Consider the following 23,419-nt stretch of genomic DNA (forward strand, 5'->3'; position numbering starts at 1 on the left):
TTTAATGAACTTTTGAGTTTTAACTAATACTATTAGCATTTAGCGTAGCGCATTTGCATTTCCAGAGCTCTAGTTGGGACGCAAGCGTCCCGAGTAGAAGCAACAGGTTAAGGGAAACGCCTGTGATAGTTCACAGTCTGTCGAGAAGATCCATGACAGTAAAGGCTGTGTCGCAGCTACACCCTCTTAGGTCTGTGTCTGTCTTTCTACTCAGGCAGAACGAGAGCCATCTGTGGAAGTCGTCCTCACACCTTGTCTGTTTGGTCAATGTGAGGTCACTGAAGAATGGCACTGCAGCTGCCCATTACTCCAGACAGGAAAGGAGAGAGAATTCAGTTTCTGGGCCACAAAAGCATTCTATTCAAGAACTCTGGGCCACTAAGACACAGTAGCCCAGTGCTGCAATGCAGTACACTGCAAGGGCACTTGGTGGTGAAAACCTGAGTACGTTAACTCCTTTTTAGCGTTGAATATTGTGGCTAACTGTAGCCCTCAAACCCCATAAGTAAGGAGAACAACAATTTGAGTAAAAATGTTCACTGTCGGAAGAAAACCTTATCTTATCTTATCCGTATCTTCAACATCTTGTTTTCAGGAAATGGAAAAACGGTCATATTTGACCAGCAGCTATAACACATGATTTAACACATTATGTCTCCTGACCCCTCCTGTCTCAGCCTCCAGTATTTATGCTGCAGTAGTTTATGTGTCGGGGGGCTAGGGTCAGTTTGTTATATCTGGAGTACTTCTCCTGTCCTATTCGGTGTCCTGTGTGAATCTAAGTGTGCGTTCTCTAATTCTCTCCTTCTCTCTTTCTTTCTCTCTCTCGGAGGACCTGCTCACTAGGACCGTGCCCCAGGACTACCTGACATGATGACTCCTTGCTGTCCCCAGTCCACCTGACTGTGCTGCTGCTCCAGTTTCAACTGTTCTGCCTTACTATTATTCAACCATGCTGGTCATTTATGAACATTTGAACATCTTGGCCACGTTCTGTTATAATCTCCACCCGGCACAGCCAGAAGAGGACTGGCCACCCCACATATGCTCTCTCTAATTCTCTCTTTCTTTCTCTCTCTCGGAGGACCTGAGCCCTAGGACCGTGCCCCAGGACTACCTGACATGATGACTCCTTGCTGTCCCCAGTCCACCTGACTGTGCTGCTGCTCCAGTTTCAACTGTTCTGCCTTATTATTATTCGACCATGCTGGTCATTTATGAACATTTGAACATCTTGGCCATGTTCTGTTATAATCTCTACCCGGCACAGCCAGAAGAGGACTGGCCACCCCACATAGCCTGGTTCCTCTCTAGGTTTCTTCCTAGGTTTTGGCCTTTCTAGGGAGTTTTTCCTAGCCACCGTGCTTTTACACCTGCATTGCTTGCTGTTTGGGGTTTTAGGCTGGGTTTCTGTACAGCACTTTGAGATATCAGCTGATGTACGAAGGGCTATATAAATAAATTTGATTTGATTTGATTTGATAAACTGGGTGGTTCGAGCCCTGAATGCTGATTGGCTAAAAGCCGTGGTATAGCAGATGTTTTGTCATACATTTCTTTATACTGCTCTAATTACGTTGGTAACCAGTTTCTAAGAGTAACAAGGCATCTCGGGGGTTTGTGGTATATTGCCAATATACCACGGCTAAGGGCTGTTCTTGGCACGACACAACGCAGAGTATATTGGCCATATACCACACCCCCTCGGGCCTTATTGCTTAAACATAACACAAGACATAACATAACACATCCCGTAAATCGTCTGGTCATGCTTCTTCTGTGTCATTATGGTATTTTATTAGGATCCCCATTAGCTGTTGAGAAAGCAGCAGCTACTCTTCCGGGGGTCCACACAAAACATGATATAACACATGATAAAACACCTGACATAACATGACATAACACATGGAACCAGCAGACGAGTTCAGAGAGCGGGATGAAGAGGGGGTCAGGGAGCCAGCAGACGAGTTCAGAGAGCGGGATGAAGAGGGGGTCAGGGAGCCAGCAGACGAGTTCAGAGAGCGGGATGAAGAGGGGGTCAGGGAGCCAGCAGACGAGTTCAGAGAGAGGGATGAAGAGGGGGTCAGGGAGCCAGCAGACGAGTTCAGAGGGAGAGAGGATGAAGAGGGGGTCAGGGAGCCAGCAGACGAGTTCAGAGAGAGGGATGAAGAGGGGTCAGGGAGCCAGCAGACGAGTTCAGAGGGAGAGGATGAAGAGGGGTCAGGGAGCCAGCAGACGAGTTCAGAGGGAGAGGGATGAAGAGGGGGTCAGGGAGCCAGCAGACGAGTTCAGAGTTCAGAGCCAGCAGAAGAGGGATGAAGAGGGGGTCAGGGAGCCAGCAGACGAGTTCAGAGGAAGAGGGATGAAGAGGGGGTCAGGGAGCCAGCAGACGAGTTCAGAGAGAGGGATGAAGAGGGGGTCAGGGAGCCAGCAGACGAGTTCAGAGGGAGAGGGATGAAGAGGGGTCAGGGAGCCAGCAGACGAGTTCAGAGGGAGAGGGATGAAGAGGGGTCAGGGAGCCCACAGACGAGTTCAGAGAGAGGGATGAAGAGGGGTCAGGGAGCCAGCAGACGAGTTCAGAGGGAGAGGGATGAAGAGGGGGTCAGGGAGGCAGCAGACGAGTTCAGAGGGAGAGGATGAAGAGGGGTCAGGGAGCCAGCAGACGAGTTCAGAGAGAGGGATGAAGAGGGGTCAGGGAGCCAGCAGACGAGTTCAGAGGGAGAGGGATGAAGAGGGGGTCAGGGAGCCAGCAGACGAGTTCAGAGAGAGGGATGAAGAAGGGGTCAGGGAGCCAGCAGACGAGTTCAGAGGGAGAGGGATGAAGAGGGGGTCAGGGAGCCAGCAGACGAGTTCAGAGAGAGGGATGAAGAGGGGGTCAGGGAGCCAGCAGATGAGTTCAGAGAGAGGGATGAAGAGGGGATCAGGGAGCCAGCAGACGAGTTCAGAGAGAGGGATGAAGCAGATGAGGGGTGAAGACGTGTGTGTGTGTGTGTGTGTGTGTGTGTGTGTGTGTGTGTGTGTGTGTGTGTGTGTGTGTGTGTGTGTGTGTGTGTGTGTGTGTGTGTGTGTGTGTGTGTGTGTGTGTGTGAGCCTGCTTTTGTGGAGTTGTGGGAAGAAAAGATAGTTAAACACAAGAGGACGAGGCAGTTCCGGATGTAAGCTATGTGTGTGAGCAAGGCAGGGTATTCTCCTGCAGGCCTGGTAGAGAGAGTCAGCCTCCTACAGAGGGCTTGGTAGGAAGAGCAGGGTATTCTCCTGCAGGCCTGGTAGAGAGTGTCAGCCTCCCTACAGAGGGCTTGGTAGGAAGAGCAGGGTATTCTCCTGCAGGCCTGGTAGAGAGTGTCAGCCTCCCTACAGAGGGCTTGGTAGGAAGAGCAGGGTATTCTCCTGCAGGCCTGGTAGAGGAGGTCTGCCTCCCTACAGAAGGGCCTGCAGGCCTGGGAGGAGACAGAGGGCCTGGTAGGGTATTCTCCTGCAGGCCTGGTAGAGAGAGAGTCCGCCTCCCTACAGAGGGCTTGGTAGGAAGAGCAGGGTATTCTCCTGCAGGCCTGGTAGAGAGAGAGTCCGCCTCCCTACAGAGGGCTTGGTATGAAGAGCAGGGTATTCTCCTGCAGGCCTGGTAGAGGAGGTCTGCCTCCCTACAGAGGGCCTGGTAGGAAGAGCAGGGTATTCTCCTGCAGGCCTGGTAGAGGAAGTCCGCCTCCCTACAGAGGGCCTGGTAAGAATAGCAGGGTATTCTCCTGCAGGCCTGGTAGGAATAGCAGGGTATTCTCCTGCAGGCCTGGTAGGAAGAGCAGGGTATGCTCCTACAGGCCTGGTAGAGAGAGTCTGTCTCCCTACAGAGGGCTTGGTAGGAAGAAAATGGCAAAACGAGAGCCCAGACTTCTGGAATTTGGATTTGGAGAAGAAAGAGAGAGCAAGAGAGAGAAATAAAGACAGCGAGGAAAAGAGAGAGACAGAGAGAGATAGATAGAGAGCTAACAGCTATAGATGGGTGGTGGGGTGGGTTTGGAGGGGGGAGACGACAGATATCCACTAAGTTGTACTTCACTAGCCAGACAAGTCTGGAGACGGACCTGGAGCACAAACCTTAAGATAATGACGAGAGAGCGCCAGTTCGGTCATCATGTGACCAGAGCCACACACACACACACACACACACACACACACACACACACACACACACACACACACACACACACACACACACACACACACACACACACACACACACACACACACACACACACACACACACACACACACACACACACACACACACACACACACACACACACACAAACACAAACAAACGCACTTAGCCTAGTTCAGAATCTGAATTATAATCTAAAACTGATTTCATGCTATCCCAAGGCTGGGGTCAATGTGCAGGCATGGGCTTGAGGACATTATGCTCCATTGGGTTGTACTGGAGGGCCCTTCAAGTGTACTGGAGTACGCTCATTAGCTAATGGGGATGTTCGCAAATGTTTGCCGCCCTGCTAAAATGTCAGTTAAAATGAACTTCTCGGAGTGAAGAGATAATGACATTTAATTTAATGAAATGATGGATGAAAGCAGAAGAGGACACAATAACATGTAGAATGTGTGTGGGATAGAGAGAGAGAGAGACGCTGTAACAACGTTTCTCTTTCTTATCAATGGAGCGGTGGAGGACTCTGAGAGGAGAGAGGCGGAGGACGACGGAATGTACTGGAAGGAAAAGAGACAAATAACATGAAAGGGCCATAATGCTAATTTTCCCTGCCATTACCGGGCCAGTGCTGGGAGAATGAGCCCTACAATAGAGCGTATGATAAAGGAGAAGGGTTCAGATAGTGGAAGTTGTGTGTCTGTCCACTGGGCAAAAACTAGTTGAATCAACGTTGTTTCCACATAAATTCAACCCAAATTAAAAATCTATGAAAAACTGATTGGATTTGCAAAAAGTCATCATCGTATTTAGGTATTTCGTCTTTTTTCACTGTCAACCTAAATCCAATGACATGGTGACATTTTTCTGTTGATTTCATGTCGATTTCACGTTATTTGACAACTCAATCAAATGTATATCTAAATGAGACATTGAACTGACGTCTGTGCCAAGGGGTGTGTGGGTGTGTTGGACCCCCAGTGAGATTTTGCTCTGTCTTCCAATGTACAAAGTGGGTGGGGGTTCTAAGTATAGTCTGCCTGCACCAAACTACGGGATCACCAGACAGCGCCGGAGATTAGGTCCTTTGAAATGTGAGCCTTTTGATGGACTGGAGATTGGCGACGGAAGATTGACGACTGATAGACAAGGAGAGAGGGAGGGAGAGAGGAAAACATGAATAGCGTGTAAGGAGAAGAGAGAAGGATAGGGGGTGTGTGACAAAGATACTGGGCGTAGACAGAGATGACAGAGATGACAGGGAAATGTCAGCCAAGGCTTTAGACCGAGAAGTGTTTGTAGTGACGCCTCTTGCACTGAGATGCAGTGCCTTAAACCGCTGTGCCACTCGGGAGATGATGAACAACATAATACTCGAGGACAGTGATGTCAGGAGAAGGACGGTGGACTAAACGTACAGGACCGGGTTTTGAGAAAGATGTTCTAATACAGAAATCAAACTTGAACGTCTGTACATTTTTCCAGAGAAACAGGGTCTTATGGTTATTGTGAAGGGCTGGTTTGTAGATGTAGATGGAGAAACACAAAGGAAGTTACAGCCTTTCTGAACTTGATTTTCATATCTGGTGTCATGAAACCGGATATGTCAAAAACACCACATTAAGCTTGAAATCCGCCATGATTTTTACATGAGCAATACAGTTTGTTCACAGGTTAATTGAGCCTCCTTAAGCTGATGAAAGTGTTTATGCATAAATTATATTCCATGTGTGTGTGAGTGTTCACCTTTAAAAAAAGTGTATCTAGGCTTGCGTTGAGGTAAGTGGAGTGTGACTTAAATGACTTAAATGACTTAAATGTAAATGTGTGTTTGTTTATGGGTGTGTTCTGTCATAGGTCCCCACAATGCTGTTACGTGTCTGTGTGTGTATGAGGGTGTGTTCCATCATAGGTCCCCACAATGCTGTTAAACGTGTCTGTGTGTGTATGAGGGTGTGTTCTGTCCCCATGCTGTTAAATGTGTCCCCACAAATGCTGTTAAACGTGTCTGTGCTGTGTGTCTGTGTGTGTATGAGGGTGTGTTCCATCATAGGTCCCCACAATGCTGTTAAATGTGTCTGTGTGTGTATGAGGGTGTGTTCTGTCATAGGTCCCCACAATGCTGTTAAACGTGTCTGTGTGTGTATGAGGGTGTGTTCCATCATAGGTCCCCACAATGCTGTTAAACGTGTCTGTGTGTGTATGAGGGTGTGTTCCATCATAGGTCCCCACAATGCTGTTAAACGTGTCTGTGTGTGTATGAGGGTGTGTTCCATCATAGGTCCCCAATGCTGTTAATGCTGTTAAACGTGTCTGTGTGTGTATGAGGGAGTGTTCCATCATAGGTCCCCACAATGCTGTTAAACGTGTCTCTGTGTGTATGTGGGTGTGTTCCATCATAGGTCCCCACAATGATGTTAAACGTGTCTCTGTGTGTATGTGGGTGTGTTCCATCATAGGTCCCCACAATGCTGTTAAATGTGTCTCTGTGTGTATGTGGGTGTGTTCCATCATAGGTCCCCACAATGATGTTAAACGTGTCTGTGTGTGTATGAGGGAGTGTTCCATCATAGGTCCCCACAATGCTGTTAAACGTGTCTCTGTGTGGGTGTGTTCCATCATAGGTCCCCACAATGCTGTTAAACGTGTCTCTGTGTGTATGTGGGTGTGTTCCATCATAGGTCCCCACAATGCTGTTAAACGTCTCCAGGCCGTACCTGTGGTCTGGAAGTTAATGCGTCTCATCTCCACTGGGTCTGTGGGGTGGTGTGGGGTGATCTCTGCGTTGTTCAGCAGACATTTTGTTCTGGGCTCTGACTCCTTTCGTTTACGGCTTTGGAGGGGGGAGGAAAACAAAGACGTGCAACGTCAACACAAAAACAGCCACCCTTCACAGTCCACACACAACCAAGAAGCGCTCAGTACAGCAGCTACAACTTCGACGGCGAAAGTCAAAAATAAAGGAACCCGTCGAGAGGCATACAGTATCTAGCGCACCGTCTTTTCCCCTCCCATTGTTTCACCCCAGACTAATTACACATTTTATGCTGAGACAGGTTATTTTCTAGCCTAAAAATCACACACACCAATAAAGTACGGCTAAGCCTTACCTGTCAGGTTTGCTGCTTCCCAGAGAAAGAAATGGAGTTTCAAATCGATATATAAAGAGGGGAAACCACAACACAAGGAGAGAGAGAAATCAAAGCATTTAAAAATTCACAGGGGCTACCGCCTTGCAGCGCTAGATAGATAAGAGTTCCTCAGCATTTGGAGAAGCTGGTCGGTCCGTGTGTGTATGAGTGTGTCTGTGAGTATGACTGTGTGTGAGGAGTCTTGGTGAGCTCGGGGGGAAGTGGAGGGTGTCAAGGTGAAGAGCAGGTAGAAATACTAGCAGAGAGAGAGAGAGAGAGAGAGAGAGAGAGAGAGAGAGAGAGAGAGACTGCCTAAGGGGAGATGTTGACTTCAGTCAGCCAGCACATAGTTATTGTATACTACTGGTGCTCTCTCAGATAGACAGTGTGTTGCCTACAACACTGTTGAAACAGAAGCAGATACACTTTAACTGTTCGTTTGCTCCAGACCCAAAACGCTTTAGATTTAAATACTTTAGATTTAACTTATTTTTTAAGTTAAAATAAGGTTTTAGATATCTCTCATTCAAGTTAAAATATCATCATTGATATTTCCCTGATTTGAGCTCTTTCACTAACTCCTCCAAGTCTCTGATCCCCCCCAGTCCCTCCCTCCTCCTCCAACATACAGAACAGACTACACAATCCCCTTCAGCCTACATCCCCCAGAATCCCCTACGACGTAACTCACTTCTTGTAGAGGAGGATGGCGATGACGATGCAGATGATGAAGACTACGGCCAGGACGGGCCCCACCACCCAGATGAGGCCGTCCCCACCTGTCTCCATGGGCAGAGGATCAGCCTCAAGTTCTGGGGTCACCACTAAGTCTGTGTATGGGCTGGCCGCAAACATTTTCTACAGAGAGAGAGAGAGAGAGAGAGAGACATAGGGGTCACCTCTACGCAGACGACACCATTCTGTATACATCTGGCCCTTCTTTGGACACTGTGTTAACAAACCTCCAAACGAGCTTCAATGCCATTAAACATTATTTCTGTGGCCTCCAACTGCTCTTAAAACTTCTCATTTTCGCCTAAATGACATTCCACATCTAACTGCCTGTAGCTCAGGCCCTGAAGCAAGGATATGCATATTCTTGGTACCATTTGAAAGGAAACACTTTGAAGTTTGTGGAAATGTGACTTGAATGTAGGATAATAATAAGACAATAGATCTGGTAGACAAAAATACAAAGAAAAGACTAAACATTATTTTTTTCTACCACCATCTTTGAAATGCAACAGAAAGGTCCCTGTTCCAGCCATCCATAATTCCGATGGTGTCCACAAGATGGCAGCAGTGTATGTGCAAAGTTTCAGACGGACAACTTGAAGTATGAACAAACTACATGACATTTAGTGTGAAGTCACCCAGGTACATTTGGTCAAATCATGAAAGAGACATTTGCATTCATATTAAATTTTTCTGCAAGAATATCGTCGAATCTGTATACTTGGACTTTGATTGAGCTTTTCTAGTATTAGTAGCCATATTATGATTGAGCTTTTCTAGTATTAGTAGCTATATTATAAGTTCAACATTTGCAAAAGAACCAGTTTTCATAACTGAATATTCTTTATAATTTTTGTCCAAAAGGAAAAGGCATGCTGTCATACAAGGTTAGTAGCTACATTTTACGACATATACAAGGTTCCGGGTACTCCCGTAAAGCCCAGCTCATTGGATATATAACTAGCTTTGTTTGACCCCAATTGGTGCTTATTTGACAAAGTTAGAGTCGTTCAAGTGAAGACCGCCAGCGTCATTGGCGTGCCATGAAGGTGTCGCTCTCTGACCAAATATGGTGTCCTATAGGATATACTACACCGCTAATGATATAGTGAAGTCTGGTTACCTTCTAGGATCTCTACATACCAACGTGATTTGACTGGTTGAAACAACGTTTAGGGTTAGATTTTCACAGATTCCTTTCTTTGCATATTTGAACGAGTGGAAATACAAAATCGATCGTGCATGCTATATGGACCTTTGAGGGATATGAAAAAGGATTTTATCCAACAAAAGGACACTTCATGTTATCTCTGGGTCTCTTTGGATGATAAATCAGAGCAAGATTTCAGAATATAAGTACACATTTCACCTTCAGAGGTGAATTTATCAAACCTATCGCAGTGAAAAAAGTGTTTTGTTGTTAGCAGCTCTCCTCAAACAATAGCATGGCATTTTCCGCAGTAAAAGCTACTGTAAATTGGACAGTGCAGTTATATTAACAAGAATTTAAGCTTTCAGCCGATATAAGACACTTATATTTACCAACATTTGTTGTTTCTCTAAAATCTGCAATGGTGACACAATGCGCTGCATGATTTACAACTGTCCCGTTGACGGGATGCCGATCCCTAAATAAATGCTAGTAAAACTAAATACATGCTCTTCAACCGATCGCTACCCGCACCTGCCCGCCCGACTAGCATCACTACTCCGGACAGTTCTGACTTAGAATATGTGGACAACTATAAATACCTAGCTGTCTGGCTAGACTGTAAACTCTCCTTCCAGACTCATATTAAGCATCTCCAATTCAAAATTAAATCTAGAATCGGCTTCCTATTTCGCAACAAAGCATCCTTCACTCATGCTGTCAAACATACCCTCGTAAAACTGACTATCCTACAGATCCTTGACTTCGGCGATGTCATTTACAAAATATCCTCCAACACTCTACTCAGCAAATTGGATGCAGTCTATCACAGTGCCATCTGTTTTGTCACCAACGCCCCATATACTACCCACCACTGCAAATTGAATGCTCTCGTTGGCTGGTCCTCGCTACATATTCGTTGCCAAACCCACTGGCTCCAGGTCATCTATAAGTCTTTGCTAGGTAAAGCTCCGCCTTATCTCAGCTCACTGGTCACCATAGCGACACCGACCCGTAGCACACACTCCAGCATGTACAGTCGTGACACAAATATGAATTTTCACAAAGTCTGCTGCCTCAGTTTGTATGATGGCAATTTGCATATACTCCAGAATGTTATGAAAAGTGATCAGATGAATTGCAATTAATTGCAAAGTCCCTCTTTGCAATGCAAATGAACTGAGTCCCCCAAAAACATTTCCACTGCATTTCAGCCCTGCCACAAAAGGACCAGCTGACATCATGTCAGTGATTCTCTCGTTAACACAGGTGTGAGTGTTGATGAGGACAAGGCTGGAGATCACTCTGTCATGCTGATTGAGTTCGAATAACAGACTCTAAGCTTCAAAAGGAGGGTGGTTCTTGGAATCATTGTTCTTCCTCTGTCAACCATGGTTACCTACAAGGAAACAAGTGCCGTCATCATTGCTTTGGACTGCTGAGGACTGGGGTAAAGTCATTTGCTCAGATGAATCCCCTTTCTGATTGTTTGGAAAAAAGTTTGTCCGGAAAAGACAAGGTGAGCACTACCATCAGTCCTGTGTCATGGGTTGCTTCTCAGCCAAGGGAGTGGGCTCACTCACAATTTTGCCTAAGAACACAGCCATGAATAAAGAATGGTACCAACACATCCTCCGAGAGCAACTTCTCCCAACTATCCATGAACTGTTTGGTGACGAACAATGCCTTTTCCAGCATGATGGAGCACCTTGCCATAAGACAAAAGTGATAACTAAGTGGCTCGGGGAACAAAACATTGATTGAGAACTTCCCATTGAGAACCTGTGGTCAATCCTCAAGAGGCGGGTGGACAAACAAAACCCCACAAATTCTGACAAACTCCAAGCATTGATTATGCAAGAATTTGCTGCCATCAGTCAGGATGTGGCCCAGAAGTTAATTGCCAGCATGCCAGGGCGGATTGCAGAGGTCTTGAAAAAGAATGGCTACACTGCAAATATTGACTCTTTGCATCAACTTCATGTAATTGTCAATAAAATCCTTTGACACGTATGAAATGCTTGTAATTATACTTCCATAGTAACATCTGACAAAAATATCTAAAGACATTGAAGCAGCAAACGTTGTGAAAATTTATATTTGTGTCATTCTCAAAACTTTTGACCACGACTGTATATCTCATTGATCATCCCCAAAGCCAACACCCCCTTTGGCCGCCTTTCCTTCCAGTTCTCTGTTGCCAATGACTGGAATGTATTGCAAAAATCACTGAAGTCGGAGACTTATATCTCCCTCACTATCTTTAAGCGTCAGCTATCAGGGCAGCTTACCGATCGTCTGAATGTGCTCAGGGCTCAGGGTGTGTCTGAATGTGCTCAGGGTGTGTCTGAATGTGCTCAGGGTGTGTCAATGTGCTCAGGGTGTGTCTGAATGTGCTCAGGGTGTGTCAATGTGCTCAGGGTGTGTCTGAATGTGCCCAGAGTGTGTCTGAATGTGCTCTGAGTGTGTCTGAATGTGCTCAGAGTGTGTCTGAATGTAATCAGGTTGTGTCTGAATGTGCTCAGGGTGTGTCAATGTGCTCAGGGTGTGTCTGAATGTGCTCAGAGTGTGTCTGAATGTGCTCAGTGTGTGTCTGAATGTGCTCAGTGTGTGTCTGAATGTGCTCAGGGTGTGTCTGAATGTGCTCAGGTTGTGTCTGAATGTGCTCAGTGTGTGTCTGAATGTGCTCAAGTTGTGTCTGAATGTGCGCAGGTTGTGTCTGAATGTGCTCAGGTTGTGTCTGAATGTGCTCAGGTTGTGTCTGAATGTGCTCAGTGTGTGTCTGAATGTGCTCAAGTTGTGTCTGAATGTGCGCAGGTTGTGTCTGAATGTGCTCAGGGTGTGTCTGAATGTGCTCAGGGTGTGTCTGAATGTGCTCAGGGTGTGTCTGAATGTGCTCAGAGTGTGTCAATGTGCTCAGGGTGTGTCTGAATGTGCTCAGAGTGTGTCTGAATGTGCTCAGGGTGTGTCTGAATGTGCTCAGGTTGTGTCTGAATGTGCTCAGGTTGTGTCTGAATGTGCTCAGGTTGTGTCTGAATGTGCTCAGGGTGTCTGAATGTGCACAGGTTGTGTCTGAATGTGCTCAGGGTGTGTCTGAATGTGCTCAGTGTGTGTCTGAATGTGCTCAGGTTGTGTCTGAATGTGCTCAGTGTGTGTCTGAATGTGCTCAGGTTGTGTCTGAATGTGCTCAGGGTGTGTCTGAATGTGCTCAGGGTGTCTGAATGTGCACAGGTTGTGTCTGAATGTGCTCAGGGTGTGTCTGAATGTGCTCAGTGTGTGTCTGAATGTGCTCAGGTTGTGTCTGAATGTGCTCAGTGTGTGTCTGAATGTGCTCAGGTTGTGTCTGAATGTGCTCAGGGTGTGTCTGAATGTGCTCAGGGTGTGTCAATGTGCTCAGGGTGTGTCTGAATGTGCTCAGAGTGTGTCTGAATGTGCTCTGAATGTGCTCAGAGTGTGTCTGAATGTGCTCAGTGTGTGTCTGAATGTGCTCAGTGTGTGTCTGAATGTGCTCAGGTTGTGTCTGAATGTGCTCAGGGTGTGTCTGAATGTGCTCAAGTTGTGTCTGAATGTGCTCAGAGTGTGCCAATGTGCTCAGGGTGTGTCTGAATGTGCTCAGTGTGTGTCTGAATGTGCTCAGAGTGTGTCTGAATGTGCTCAGTGTGTGTCAATGTGCTCAGAGTGTGTCTGAATGTGCTCAGTGTGTGTCTGAATGTGCTCAGAGTGTGTCTGAATGTGCTCAGTGTGTGTCTGAATGTGCTCAGGGTGTGTCTGAATGTGCTCAGGGTGTGTCAATGAGCTCAGGGTGTGTCAATGTGCTCAGAGTGTGTCTGAATGTGCTCAGGGTGTGTCAATGTGCTCAGGGTGTGTCTGAATGTGCTCAGTGTGTGTCTGAATGTGGTCAGGGTGTGTCTGAATGTGCATGTGTATGAGTACACACACATGTGCGTGCGCCTCTCGTCAACGGTACTCACCACGGCGGTGGTGTTGAGCTCAGCCAGTAGGAAGAAGACGTATTCCTGCCCGGGCTCCAGAGGTTTGCTCTCACAGCTGCTGTGGCGGTGCTCTGTGCCCAGGGTGAACGAGGTGGGGAGCTGCTTGAAGCAGGCTGTGATGTAGGGCTTCTTGCCATCCGCCTGGCTCAGCTGACGCCTGGTGCGACGCTTCGGGGTGATGTCCCTCAGCAGCTGAAGGAGACAGGGAGAGAGGGGTGAGGTGAAGGAGGGACGTAGAGAGAGAGAGGGGGGAGAGGTGAAGGAGGGACGTAGAGAGAGAGGGGGAGAGGTGAAGGAGGGAAGGAGAGAGAGGGGGTGAGGTGAAGGAGGGAAGTAGAGAGAGAGGGGTGAGGTGAAGGAGGGACGTAGAGAGAGAGGGGTGAGGTGAAGGAGGGATGAGAGAGGGGTGAGGAGAAGGAAGGATGGAGAGAGAGAGAGGGTGAGGTGAAGGAGAGATGGAGAGAGAGAGGGTGAGGTGAAGGAGGGCTGGAGAGCGAGGGGTGAGGAAGTGTGAGAGGATCTGAGTTCTTAGCGTAGCTTTATCTTGGTTTGTTGGTCTGACTGTCTGAATGTATGTCTGTCTAAATGTCTTTCTGTCAGTCTGAATGCCTAAATGTCTGTGTCTGAATGTCTGTCTGTCTGTCTGTCTGTCTGTCTGTCTGTCTGTCTGTCTGTCTGTCTGTCTGTCTGTCTGTCTGTCTGTCTGTCTGTCTGTCTGTCTGTCTGTCTGTCTGTCTGTCTGTCTGTCTGTCTGTCTGTCTGTCTGAGTGTATGTCTGAGTGTTTTTATGTCTGAATTTCTAAATGTCTGTCTGTCTGAGTGTCTGTCTGAATGTCTGTCTGTCTGAGTGTCTGTCTGAATGCCTGTCTGAATTTCTAAATGTCTGAGTGTCTGTCTGTCTGTCAGTCTGAGATTCTAAATGTCTTCCTGTCTCAGTGTCTGTTTGTCAGTTTGATTGTCTGTCTGTCTGTCTGAGTGTCTGAATGTCTGTCAGTCTGAGTTTCTAAATGTCTTCCTGTCTCAGTGTCTGTTTGTCAGTTTGATTGTCTGTCTGTCTGTCTGAGTGTCTGAATGTCTGTCAGTCTGAGTTTCTAAATGTCTTCCTGTCTCAGTGTCTGTTTGTCAGTTTGATTGTCTGTCTGTCTGAATGACTGTCTGAATGTCTGTCTGAGTGTCTGTCTGTGTGTCTGTCTGTCTGTCTCTCTGTGTGCCTGTCTGAGTGTCTGTCTGTGTCTGTGTGTCTGTCTGTCTGTTTCTACATGTCTGTCTGTCTGAATTCTGTCTGTCTGTCTGAGTGTCTGTCTGAATGTCCGTCTGAATGTCTGTGTGTCTGTCTGTCTGTCTGTCTGAGTGTCTGTCTGTCTGAGTGTCTGTCTGAATGTCTGTCTGAATTTCTAAATGTCTGTCTGTCTGAATTTCTAAATGTCTGAGTGTCTGTCTGTCTGAGTGTCTGTCTGTCTGAGTGTCTGAATTTCTAAATATCTGTCTGTCTTAGTATCTGTCTGTCTGAATCTCTAAATATCTGTTTGTCTGAGTGTCTGTCTGAATGTCTGTCAGTCTGAGTGTCTGTCTGTCTGAATGTCTGTCTGTCTGAGGGTCTGTCTGTCTGTGTGAATTTCTAAATGTCTGTTTGTCTGAGTGTCTGTCTGTCTGAGTATCATTCTGAATGTCAGTCTGAATGTCTGTCTGAGTGTCTGTCTGAATGTCTTTCTGTCTGTCTGTCTGTCTGTGTGTGTGTGTCTGTCTGTGTTTCTATGTGTATGTCTGAGTGTGTGTCTGTCTGAATGTCTGTATGAATTTCTAAATGTCTGTCTGTCCGAGTGTCTGTCTGTCTGAATTTCTAAATGTCTGAGTGTCAGTCTGTCTGAGTGACTGAATTTCTAAATTTTGTCTGAGTGTCTGTCTGTCTGAATGTCTGTCTGTCTGAGTGTCTGTCTGTCTGTCTGAATGTCTGTCTGTCTGAATGTCTGTCTGTCTGAGTGTCTGTCTGTCTGAGTGTCTGTCTGTCTGAATGTCGAAGTGTCTGTCTGTCTGAGTGTCTATCTGTCTGAATGTCTGTCTGTCTGAGTGTCTGTCTGTCTGTCTGAATGTCAAAGTGTTTGTCTGTCTGAGTGTCTGTCTGTCTGAATTTCTAAATGTTGGAGTGGCTGTCTGTCTGAGTGGCTGTCTAAATGTCTGTCTGTCTGTCTGTCTGTCTGTCTGTCTGTCTGTCTGTCTGTCTGTCTGTCTGTCTGTCAGCCTGAATGTCTAAATGTCTGTGTCTGAATGTCTGTCTGTCTTAGGGTCTGTCTGTCTGTGTGAATTTCTAAATGTCTGTTTGTCTGAGTGTCTGTCTGTCTGTCATTCTGAATGTCAGTCTGAATGTCTGTCTGAAATGTTTCTGTCTGTCTGTCTGTCTGTGTGTGTGTGTCTGTGTGTTTCTGTCTGTCTGTCTGAATGTCTGTATGAATTTCTAAATGTCTGTCTGTCTGTCTGTCTGTCTGTCTGTCTGTGTCTGTCTGTGACTGTCTAAATGTCTGTCTGTCTGTCTGTCTGTCTGTCTGTCTGTCTGTCTGTCTGTCTGTGTCTGTCTGTCTGTCTGTGTCAGTCTGAATGTCTAAATGTCTGTCTGTCTGTCTGTCTGTCTGAGTGTTTGTCTGTCTGTCTGAGTGTCTGTCTGTCTGAATGTCTGTCTGTCTGAGTGTCTGTCTGAGTGTCTGTCTGTCTGAATGTCTGTTTTCTGTCTGAGTCTGTCTGTCTGTCTGAATGTCTGTCTGTTGAGTGTCTGTCTGTCTGAATTTCTGTCTGTCTGTCTGTCTGTCTGTCTGTCTGTCTGTCTGTCTGTCTGTCTGAGTGTCGGTCTGTCTGAGTCTGTAGTGTCTGTCTGTCTGTCTGTGTCTGTTGTCTGTCTGTGTCTGTCTGTCTGTCTGTCTGTCTGTCTGTCTGTCAGTCTGAATGTCTAAATGTCTGTTTGTCAGTCTGAATATCTGTCTGTCTGTCTGAACGTCTGAGTGTCTGTCTGTCTTAATGGCTGTCTGTCTGAGTGTCTGTCTGAATGTCTGTCTTTCTGAGTGTCTGTCTGTCTGTCTGTCTGTCTGTCTGTCTGTCTGTCTGTCTGTCTGTCTGTCTGTCTGTCTGTCTGTCTGTCTGTCTGTCTGTATGTTTGTCTGTCTGTGTCTGTTTGAGTATTTGTCTGTCTGTCTGAGTGTCTGTCTGAATGTCTGTTTGTCAGTCTGAATATCTGTCTGTCTGACTGAACGTCTGAGTGTCTGTCTGTCTTATGTCTGAGTGTCTGTCTGAATGTCTGTCTTTCTGAGTGTCTGTCTGTCTGTCTGTCTGTCTGTCTGAGTGTCTGTCTGTCTGTCTGTCTGTCTGTCTGTCTGTCTGTGTTTGTATTTGTCTGTCTGTCTGAGTGTCTGTCTGAATGTCTGTTTGTCAGTCTGAATATCTGTCTGTCTGACTGAATGTCTGAGTGTCTGTCTGTCTTAATGTCTGTCTGTTTGAGTGCCTGTCTGTCTGTCTGAGTGGCTGTCTGTCTGAGTGGCTGTCTGTCTGTCAGTCTGTCTCTGTCTGTCTGTCTGAGTGTCTGTCTGAATGTCTGTCTGTCTCTCTGAGTGTCTGTCTCTCTGAGTGTCTGTCTGTTTGAGTGTCTGTCTGAGTGTCTGTCTGTCCTAATGTCTGTCTGAATGTCCTGTCTGTCTGTCTGAGTGTCTGTCTGTCTGAGTGTCTGTCTGTCTGAATGTCTGTCTGAATTTCTAAATGTCTGAGTGTCAGTCTGTCTGAGTGTCTGTCTGTCTGAGTGTATGAATTTCTAAATGTCTGTCTGTCTTAGTGTCTGTCTGTCTGAATTTCCAAATGTCTGTCCATCTGAGTGTCTGAATTTCTAAATATCTGTCTGTCTGAATTTCTAAATATCTGTTTGTCTGAGTGTCTGTCTGAATGTCTGTCAGTCTGAGTGTCTGTCTGTCTGAGGGTCTGTCTGTCTGTGTGAATTTCTAAATGTCTGTTTGTCTGAGTGTCTGTCTGTCTGAGTGTCAGTCTGAATGTCCGTCTGAATGTCTGTCTGTCTGAGTGTCTGTCTGTCTGTCTGTCTGTCTGTCTGTCTGTCTGTCTGTCTGTCTGTCTGTCTGTCTGTCTGTCTGTCTGTCTGTCTGTGTGTCTGTCTGAGTGTCTGTCTGTCTGAATGTCTGTCTGAATTTCTAAATGTCTGTCTGTCCGAGTGTCTGTCTGTCTGAATTTCTAAATGTCTGAGTGTCTGAATTTCTAAATGTCTGTCTGTCTGAATTTCTAAATATCTGTTTGTCTGAATGTCTGTCAGTCTGAGTGTCTGTCTGTCTGAATGTCTGTCTGTCTGAATGTCTGTCTGTCTGTGTGAATTTCTAAATGTCTGTTTGTCTGAGTGTCTGTCTTTCTGAATGTCTGTCTGAATGTCTGTCAGTCTGAGTGTCTGTCCGTCTGAATGTCAGTCTGAATGTCCGTCTGAATGTCTGTCTGTCTGTCTGTCTGTCTGTCTGTCTGTCTGTCTGTCTGTCTGTCTGTCTGTCTGTCTGTCTGTCTGTCTGTCTGTGTGTCTGTCTGAGTGTCTGTCTGTCTGAATGTCTGTCTGAATTTCTAAATGTCTGTCTGTCCGAGTGTCTGTCTGTCTGAATTTCTAAATATCTGTTTGTCTGAGTGTCTGTCTGAATGTCTGTCAGTCTGAGTGTCTGTCTGTCTGAATGTCTGTCTGTCTGAATGTCTGTCTGTCTGTGTGAATTTCTAAATGTCTGTTTGTCTGAGTGTCTGTCTTTCTGAATGTCTGTCTGAATGTCTGTCAGTCTGAGTGTCTGTCCGTCTGAATGTCTGTCTGAGTGTCTGTTTGTCTGAATTTCTTTCAGTATGAATTTCTAAATGTCTGAGTGTCTGTCAGTCTGAATGTCTAAATGTCTGCCTGTCTGAATGTCTGTCTGTCTGAATTTCTAAATGTCTGTTTGTCTGAGTGTCTTTCCGTCTGAATGTCTGTCTGAATGTCTAAATGTCTGTCTGAGTGTCTGTTTGTCTGAATGTCTGTCAGTCTGAATCTCTAAATGTCTGAGTGTCTGTCAGTCTGAATGTCTAAATATCTGTCTGTCTGAGTGTCTGTCTGTCTGATTGTCTAAATGTCTGTCTGTCTGAGTGTGTCTGTCTGAGTGTCTGAATGTCTGTCTGTCTGAGTGTCTGAATGTCTGTCTGTCTGTCTGTCTGTCTATCCGTATGAGAGTCTATCTATCTGTCTGAGTGTCTGTCTATCCATCTGAGTGTCTGTCTGAGTGTCTGTCTATCTATCTCTCTAGATATGTGTTCATCTCTTTTTGACCAAGTTGACAGAGAATCTTAAGGCATGTTCTTTAACAATGTTGAAAATGGGAAGAGATGGTGGACCCACTGTATCCATCAACAGTATCTACATTCGTCTGCCCATCCGCTTGTCTTTCTTTATCCATCAATTTATCATTCCAATCTGATCAGTCAGTGTGGGAAGACGAAGAACGTTCAACCACCCAACGAATCTATGGAGATAGTTTGTGTAAAAATCTACATGTCAGCTGAAAACTTCCTCGATGGGGTTTCGCAGGTCGATTCCCTCCATACACTCCGTCAATAGGCTGCTTGTTGGCACCAGGTTTCTCCATTCATTTACAACAGAATATGAAGAACTTTTCTGAAGAGGTGGAATGTGGGTAATTCCAAATGGAATAGCTCGCCTGTGATCACAGCTCAAGGTCACACTTAGCAACTAAGGCAGGAAGGAAGGGTGGGAGCATGCATGTCATTTTGGAGGGATGGAGGGAAAGAGGGAACACGCTTGAGGAAAACTACGGGACCCCCTCCGACGTTGCTATGAACATCTCCGTGGGATGAGGAACACTTGGACAGACATGCATGTGGGCGAGCAATGTGTTGTTTTTTCGGTCTTTGGTATCTGTATCTAACAATTCACTTAATGCTAATAACTTTGTGTTCAGATGCATTGTAGCGCCAGGCAGCTTGATGTACAAGTACAGCTCCTGCACGGGATTATAATCTATCGCGGGCCACATTTAAATGGGAGTTGGTTCTTACCTCTTCCAAGTCCATTTCGTCTGGGTTCTTGAGATGTCGTGCAGTCCCCAAACCCTTCTTTAGTGGTACCGCCACCACATAGAAGTCCCTGCAACACACACAGACATCACTACCATCAACATCCTCAGAGAACCATAACATTAACTTACAGTACAGGGACTAATGGGCTATCTTGGGTTTAGCCTGAAAGTGTGTGTGTATAGGTGTGTGTGTGTGTGTGTAGGTGTGTGTGTGTGTGTGTGTGTGTGTGTGTGTGTGTGTGTGTGTGTGTGTGTGTGTGTGTGTGTGTGTGTGTGTGTATGAGAGAGAGAGTGAGAGAGAGAGAGATGGTAAGTGACAGTAAAAAGAATGTGAGAGAGAACATATGAATAATGAAACATCAGAGTGTGAGCAGAAAATAGAGAGAAGGACAGAAGGTTGGCAAGAGAGAGGTCAAGAAAGTAAGGCGTAATGTGGAAGAATGTGGGAGTTTAAGAGAGAGACAGAGAGACAACTACAGTAAGAGAGAGAGTTGTGGAAATTCAGTACTGAGGGAGACTTGGTCTTGGTCATTTCTTCAAACTATCATCTTTATTTAATATTGATTAATTATTGCAATAATGAAACCGTCAGCCCAACAGTCTTGACTGACTGTTTGGCTGAGAATCTAGCCTTTACAGATGATGCACAATGTTTATATAGCTGACACCAAGATTGCTTAGTCAGTCACTTCTAACCTTCCCATAAGTAAGAGAGAGAGAGAGAGACAGCTACAGTAAGAGAGAGAGAGCTACAGCTAGAGAGAGAGAGAGAGAGAGAGAGAGAGCTACAGTAAGAGAGAGAGAGAGAGAGAGAGAGAGACAGCTACAGTAAGAGAGAGAGAGAGAGAGAGAGACAGCTACAGTAAGAGAGAGAGAGAGACAGCTACGGTAAGAGAGAGAGAGACCACTACAGTAAGAGAGAGAGAGACAGCTACAGTAAGAGAGAGAGACAGCTACAGTAAGAGAGAGGGAGAGAGAGAGAGAGACAGCTACAGTAAGAGAGAAGGAGAGAGACAGCTACAGTAAGAGAGAGAGAGAGAGAGAGAGACAGCTACAGTAAGAGAGAGAGACAGCTACAGTAAGAGAGAGAGAGAGACAGCTACAGTAAGAGAGAGACAGCTACAGTAAGAGAGAGGGAGAGAGAGAGAGAGACAGCTACAGTAAGAGAGAAGGAGAGAGAGAGAGAGGCAGCTACAGTGAGTGAGAGAGAGAGAGAGAGAGAGAGACAGCTACAGTAAGAGAGAAGGAGAGAGACAGCTACAGTAAGAGAGAGGGAGAGAGAGAGACAGCTACAGAGAGAGAGAGAGACAGCTACAGTAAGAGAGAGAGAGAGAGAGAGAGAGAGAGAGAGACAGCTACAGTAAGAGAGAGGAGAGAGAGAGAGAGACAGCTACAGTAAGAGAGAGAGAGACAGCTACAGTGAGAGAGAGAGAGAGAGAGAGAGAGAGAGAGAGACAGAGAGAAGAGAGAGAGAGAGACAGCTAGAGAGAGAGAGAGAGACAGCTACAGTAAGAGAGAAGGAGAGAGACAGCTACAGTGAGAGAGAGAGAGACGGCTACAGTAAGAGAGAGGGAGAGAGAGAGAGACAGCTACAGTGAGAGAGAGAGAGAGAGAGAGAGAGGGAGACAGCTACAGTAAGAGAGAGAGAGAGACAGCTACAGTGAGAGAGAGAGACACCTACAGTAAGAGAGAGAGAGACTGCGACAGTAAGAGAGAGAGAGAGACAGCTACAGTAAGAGAGAGAGAGAGTCAGCTACAGTGTGAGAGAGAGAGAGAGAGAGAGAGAGAGAGAGAGAGAGAGAGAGAGAGAGAGAAGAGAGAGAGAGACAGCTACAGTAAGAGAGAGAGAGAGAGACAGCTACAGTAAGAGAGAGAGAGACAGCTACAGTAAGAGAGAGAGAGAGAGACGGCTACAGTAAGAGAGAGAGAGAGACAGCTACAGTAAGAGAGAGAGAGAGAGAGACAGCTACAGTAAGAGAGAGAGAGAGACAGCTACAGCAAGAGAGAGAGAGGACAGAAGAAATTACACTTTAGATAAACTGGCAGAAACCCATGTTTCCATTTGTCTCACTTGATGTCCTTGGTCTCTACCGGGGCGAAACCCATGGTCAGAATGTTGTCTGGCTCCGAGTAGAGGTCCAGCTTGGGCTTCTTGACCAGGATGGGCGGTGTGGTCCGAGCGACCACACGGTGGCGAGGGCCACCCTCTGTGTTCTCCTGACACGTGACCCGGAACTCATAGGTGGTGTTGGGCCGCAGGCTGGTGACCAGCGCCTTGGTCAGCCGGGCATCCACGTCCATCTTCTGACGGTTGTACTCGATCTGGACCGGGGGATGGATGGAAAGATTGACAAACAAATGGAGACGCACAAAAAATACACAAATAGGAAAGTTATCTGTCTATCTATAGTAGTGGAGTAGTATAGAAGGTCTCTATAGTTGTGGAGTAGTATAGTAGGTCTCTAGAGTAGTATAGTAGGTCTCTATAGTAGTGGAGTAGTATAGTAGTCTCTGTCTGTCTCTATAGTAGTGGAGTAGTATAGTAGTCTATGTCTGTCTCTATAGTATTGGAGTAGTACACTAGTCTCTGTCTGTCTCTATAGCAGTGGAGTAGTATAGTAGTCTCTGTCTGTCTCTATAGTAGTGGAGTAGTATAGTAGTCTCTGTCTGTCTCTATAGTAGTGTAGTAGTATAGTAGTCTCTGTCTGTCTCTATAGTAGTGGAGTAGTATAGTAGGCTCTGTCTGTCTCTATAGTAGTGTAGTAGTATAGTAGTCTCTGTCTGTCTCTATAGTAGTGGAGTAGTATAGTAGGTCTCTATCTGTCTCTATAGTAGTGGAGTAGTATAGTAGGTCTCTATCTGTCTCTATAGTAGTGGAGTAGTATAGTAGGTCTCTGTCTGTCTCTATAGTAGTGGAGTAGTATAGTAGGTCTCTATCTGTCTCTATAGTAGTGGAGTAGTGTAGCCGGTCTCTGTCTGTCTCTATAGTAGTGGAGTAGTATAGTAGTCTCTGTCTGTCTCTATAGTAGTGGAGTAGTATAGTAGTCTCTGTCTGTCTCTATAGTAGTGGAGTAGTATAGTAGTCTCTGTCTGTCTCTATAGTAGTGGAGTAGTATAGTAGGTCTCTGTCTGTCTCTATAGTAGTGGAGTAGCATAGTAGGTCTCTATCTGTCTCTATAGTAGTGGAGTAGTATAGTAGGTCTCTATCTGCCTCTATAGTAGTGGAGTAGTATAGTAGGTCTCTGTCTGTCTCTATAGTAGTGTAGTAGTATAGTAGTCTCTGTCTGTCTCTATAGTAGTGGAGTAGTATAGTAGGTCTCTATCTGTCTCTATAGTAGTGGAGTAGTATAGTAGGTCTCTATCTGTCTCTATAGTAGTGGAGTAGTATAGTAGGTCTCTATCTGTCTCTATAGTAGTGGAGTAGTATAGTAGGTCTCTATCTGTCTCTATAGTAGTGGAGTAGTATAGTAGTCTCTGTCTGTCTCTATAGTAGTGGAGTAGTATAGTAGTCTCTGTCTGTCTCTATAGTAGTGGAGTAGTATAGTAGGTCTCTGTCTGTCTCTATAGTAGTGGAGTAGTATAGTAGGCTCTGTCTGTCTCTATAGTAGTGGAGTAGTATAGTAGTCTCTGTCTGTCTCTATAGTAGTGGAGTAGTATAGTAGTCTCTGTCTGTCTCTATAGTAGTGGAGTAGTATAGTAGTCTCTGTCTGTCTCTATAGTAGTGGAGTAGTATAGTAGTCTCTGTCTGTCTCTATAGTAGTGGAGTAGTATAGTAGGTCTCTGTCTGTCTCTATAGTAGTGGAGTAGTATAGTAGGTCTCTATCTGCCTCTATAGTAGTGGAGTAGTATAGTAGGTCTCTGTCTGTCTCTATAGTAGTGGAGTAGTATAGTAGGTCTCTATCTGTCTCTATAGTAGTGGAGTAGTATAGTAGGTCTCTATCTGTCTCTATAGTAGTGGAGTAGTATAGTAGGTCTCTATCTGTCTCTATAGTAGTGGAGTAGTATAGAAGGTCTCTGTCTGTCTCTATAGTAGTGGAGTAGTATAGTAGGTCTCTGTCTGTCTCTATAGTAGTGGAGTAGTATAGTAGTCTCTGTCTGTCTCTATAGTAGTGGAGTAGTATAGTAGTCTCTGTCTGTCTCTATAGTAGTGGAGTAGTATAGTAGGTCTCTGTCTGTCTCTA

The 23,419-nt window shown here is 45.8% G+C and overlaps 1 protein-coding gene across 5 annotated transcripts in view; it reads right to left on the reverse strand.

Annotated features, from left to right (window-relative positions):
- The window catches only part of ptprsa (protein tyrosine phosphatase receptor type Sa), a 459,556-nt gene that overhangs the window by 85,654 nt on the left and 350,483 nt on the right, over window positions 1-23,419 (reverse strand). For all 5 annotated transcript variants that reach the window (XM_065009561.1, XM_065009560.1, XM_065009558.1 and 2 more), the window contains 5 exons: window positions 21,310-21,560; window positions 19,219-19,306; window positions 13,141-13,353; window positions 7,976-8,142; window positions 6,871-6,986 (listed from right to left, as the gene is read on the reverse strand). In XM_065009561.1, the coding sequence (XP_064865633.1) occupies window positions 6,871-6,986; window positions 7,976-8,142; window positions 13,141-13,353; window positions 19,219-19,306; window positions 21,310-21,560 (835 nt within the window). The remainder of the gene's footprint in view (window positions 1-6,870; window positions 6,987-7,975; window positions 8,143-13,140; window positions 13,354-19,218; window positions 19,307-21,309; window positions 21,561-23,419) is intronic.

Source organism: Oncorhynchus nerka, linkage group LG25 (genome assembly GCF_034236695.1).
Source record: "Oncorhynchus nerka isolate Pitt River linkage group LG25, Oner_Uvic_2.0, whole genome shotgun sequence".
Classification (NCBI taxonomy): domain Eukaryota; kingdom Metazoa; phylum Chordata; class Actinopteri; order Salmoniformes; family Salmonidae; genus Oncorhynchus; species Oncorhynchus nerka.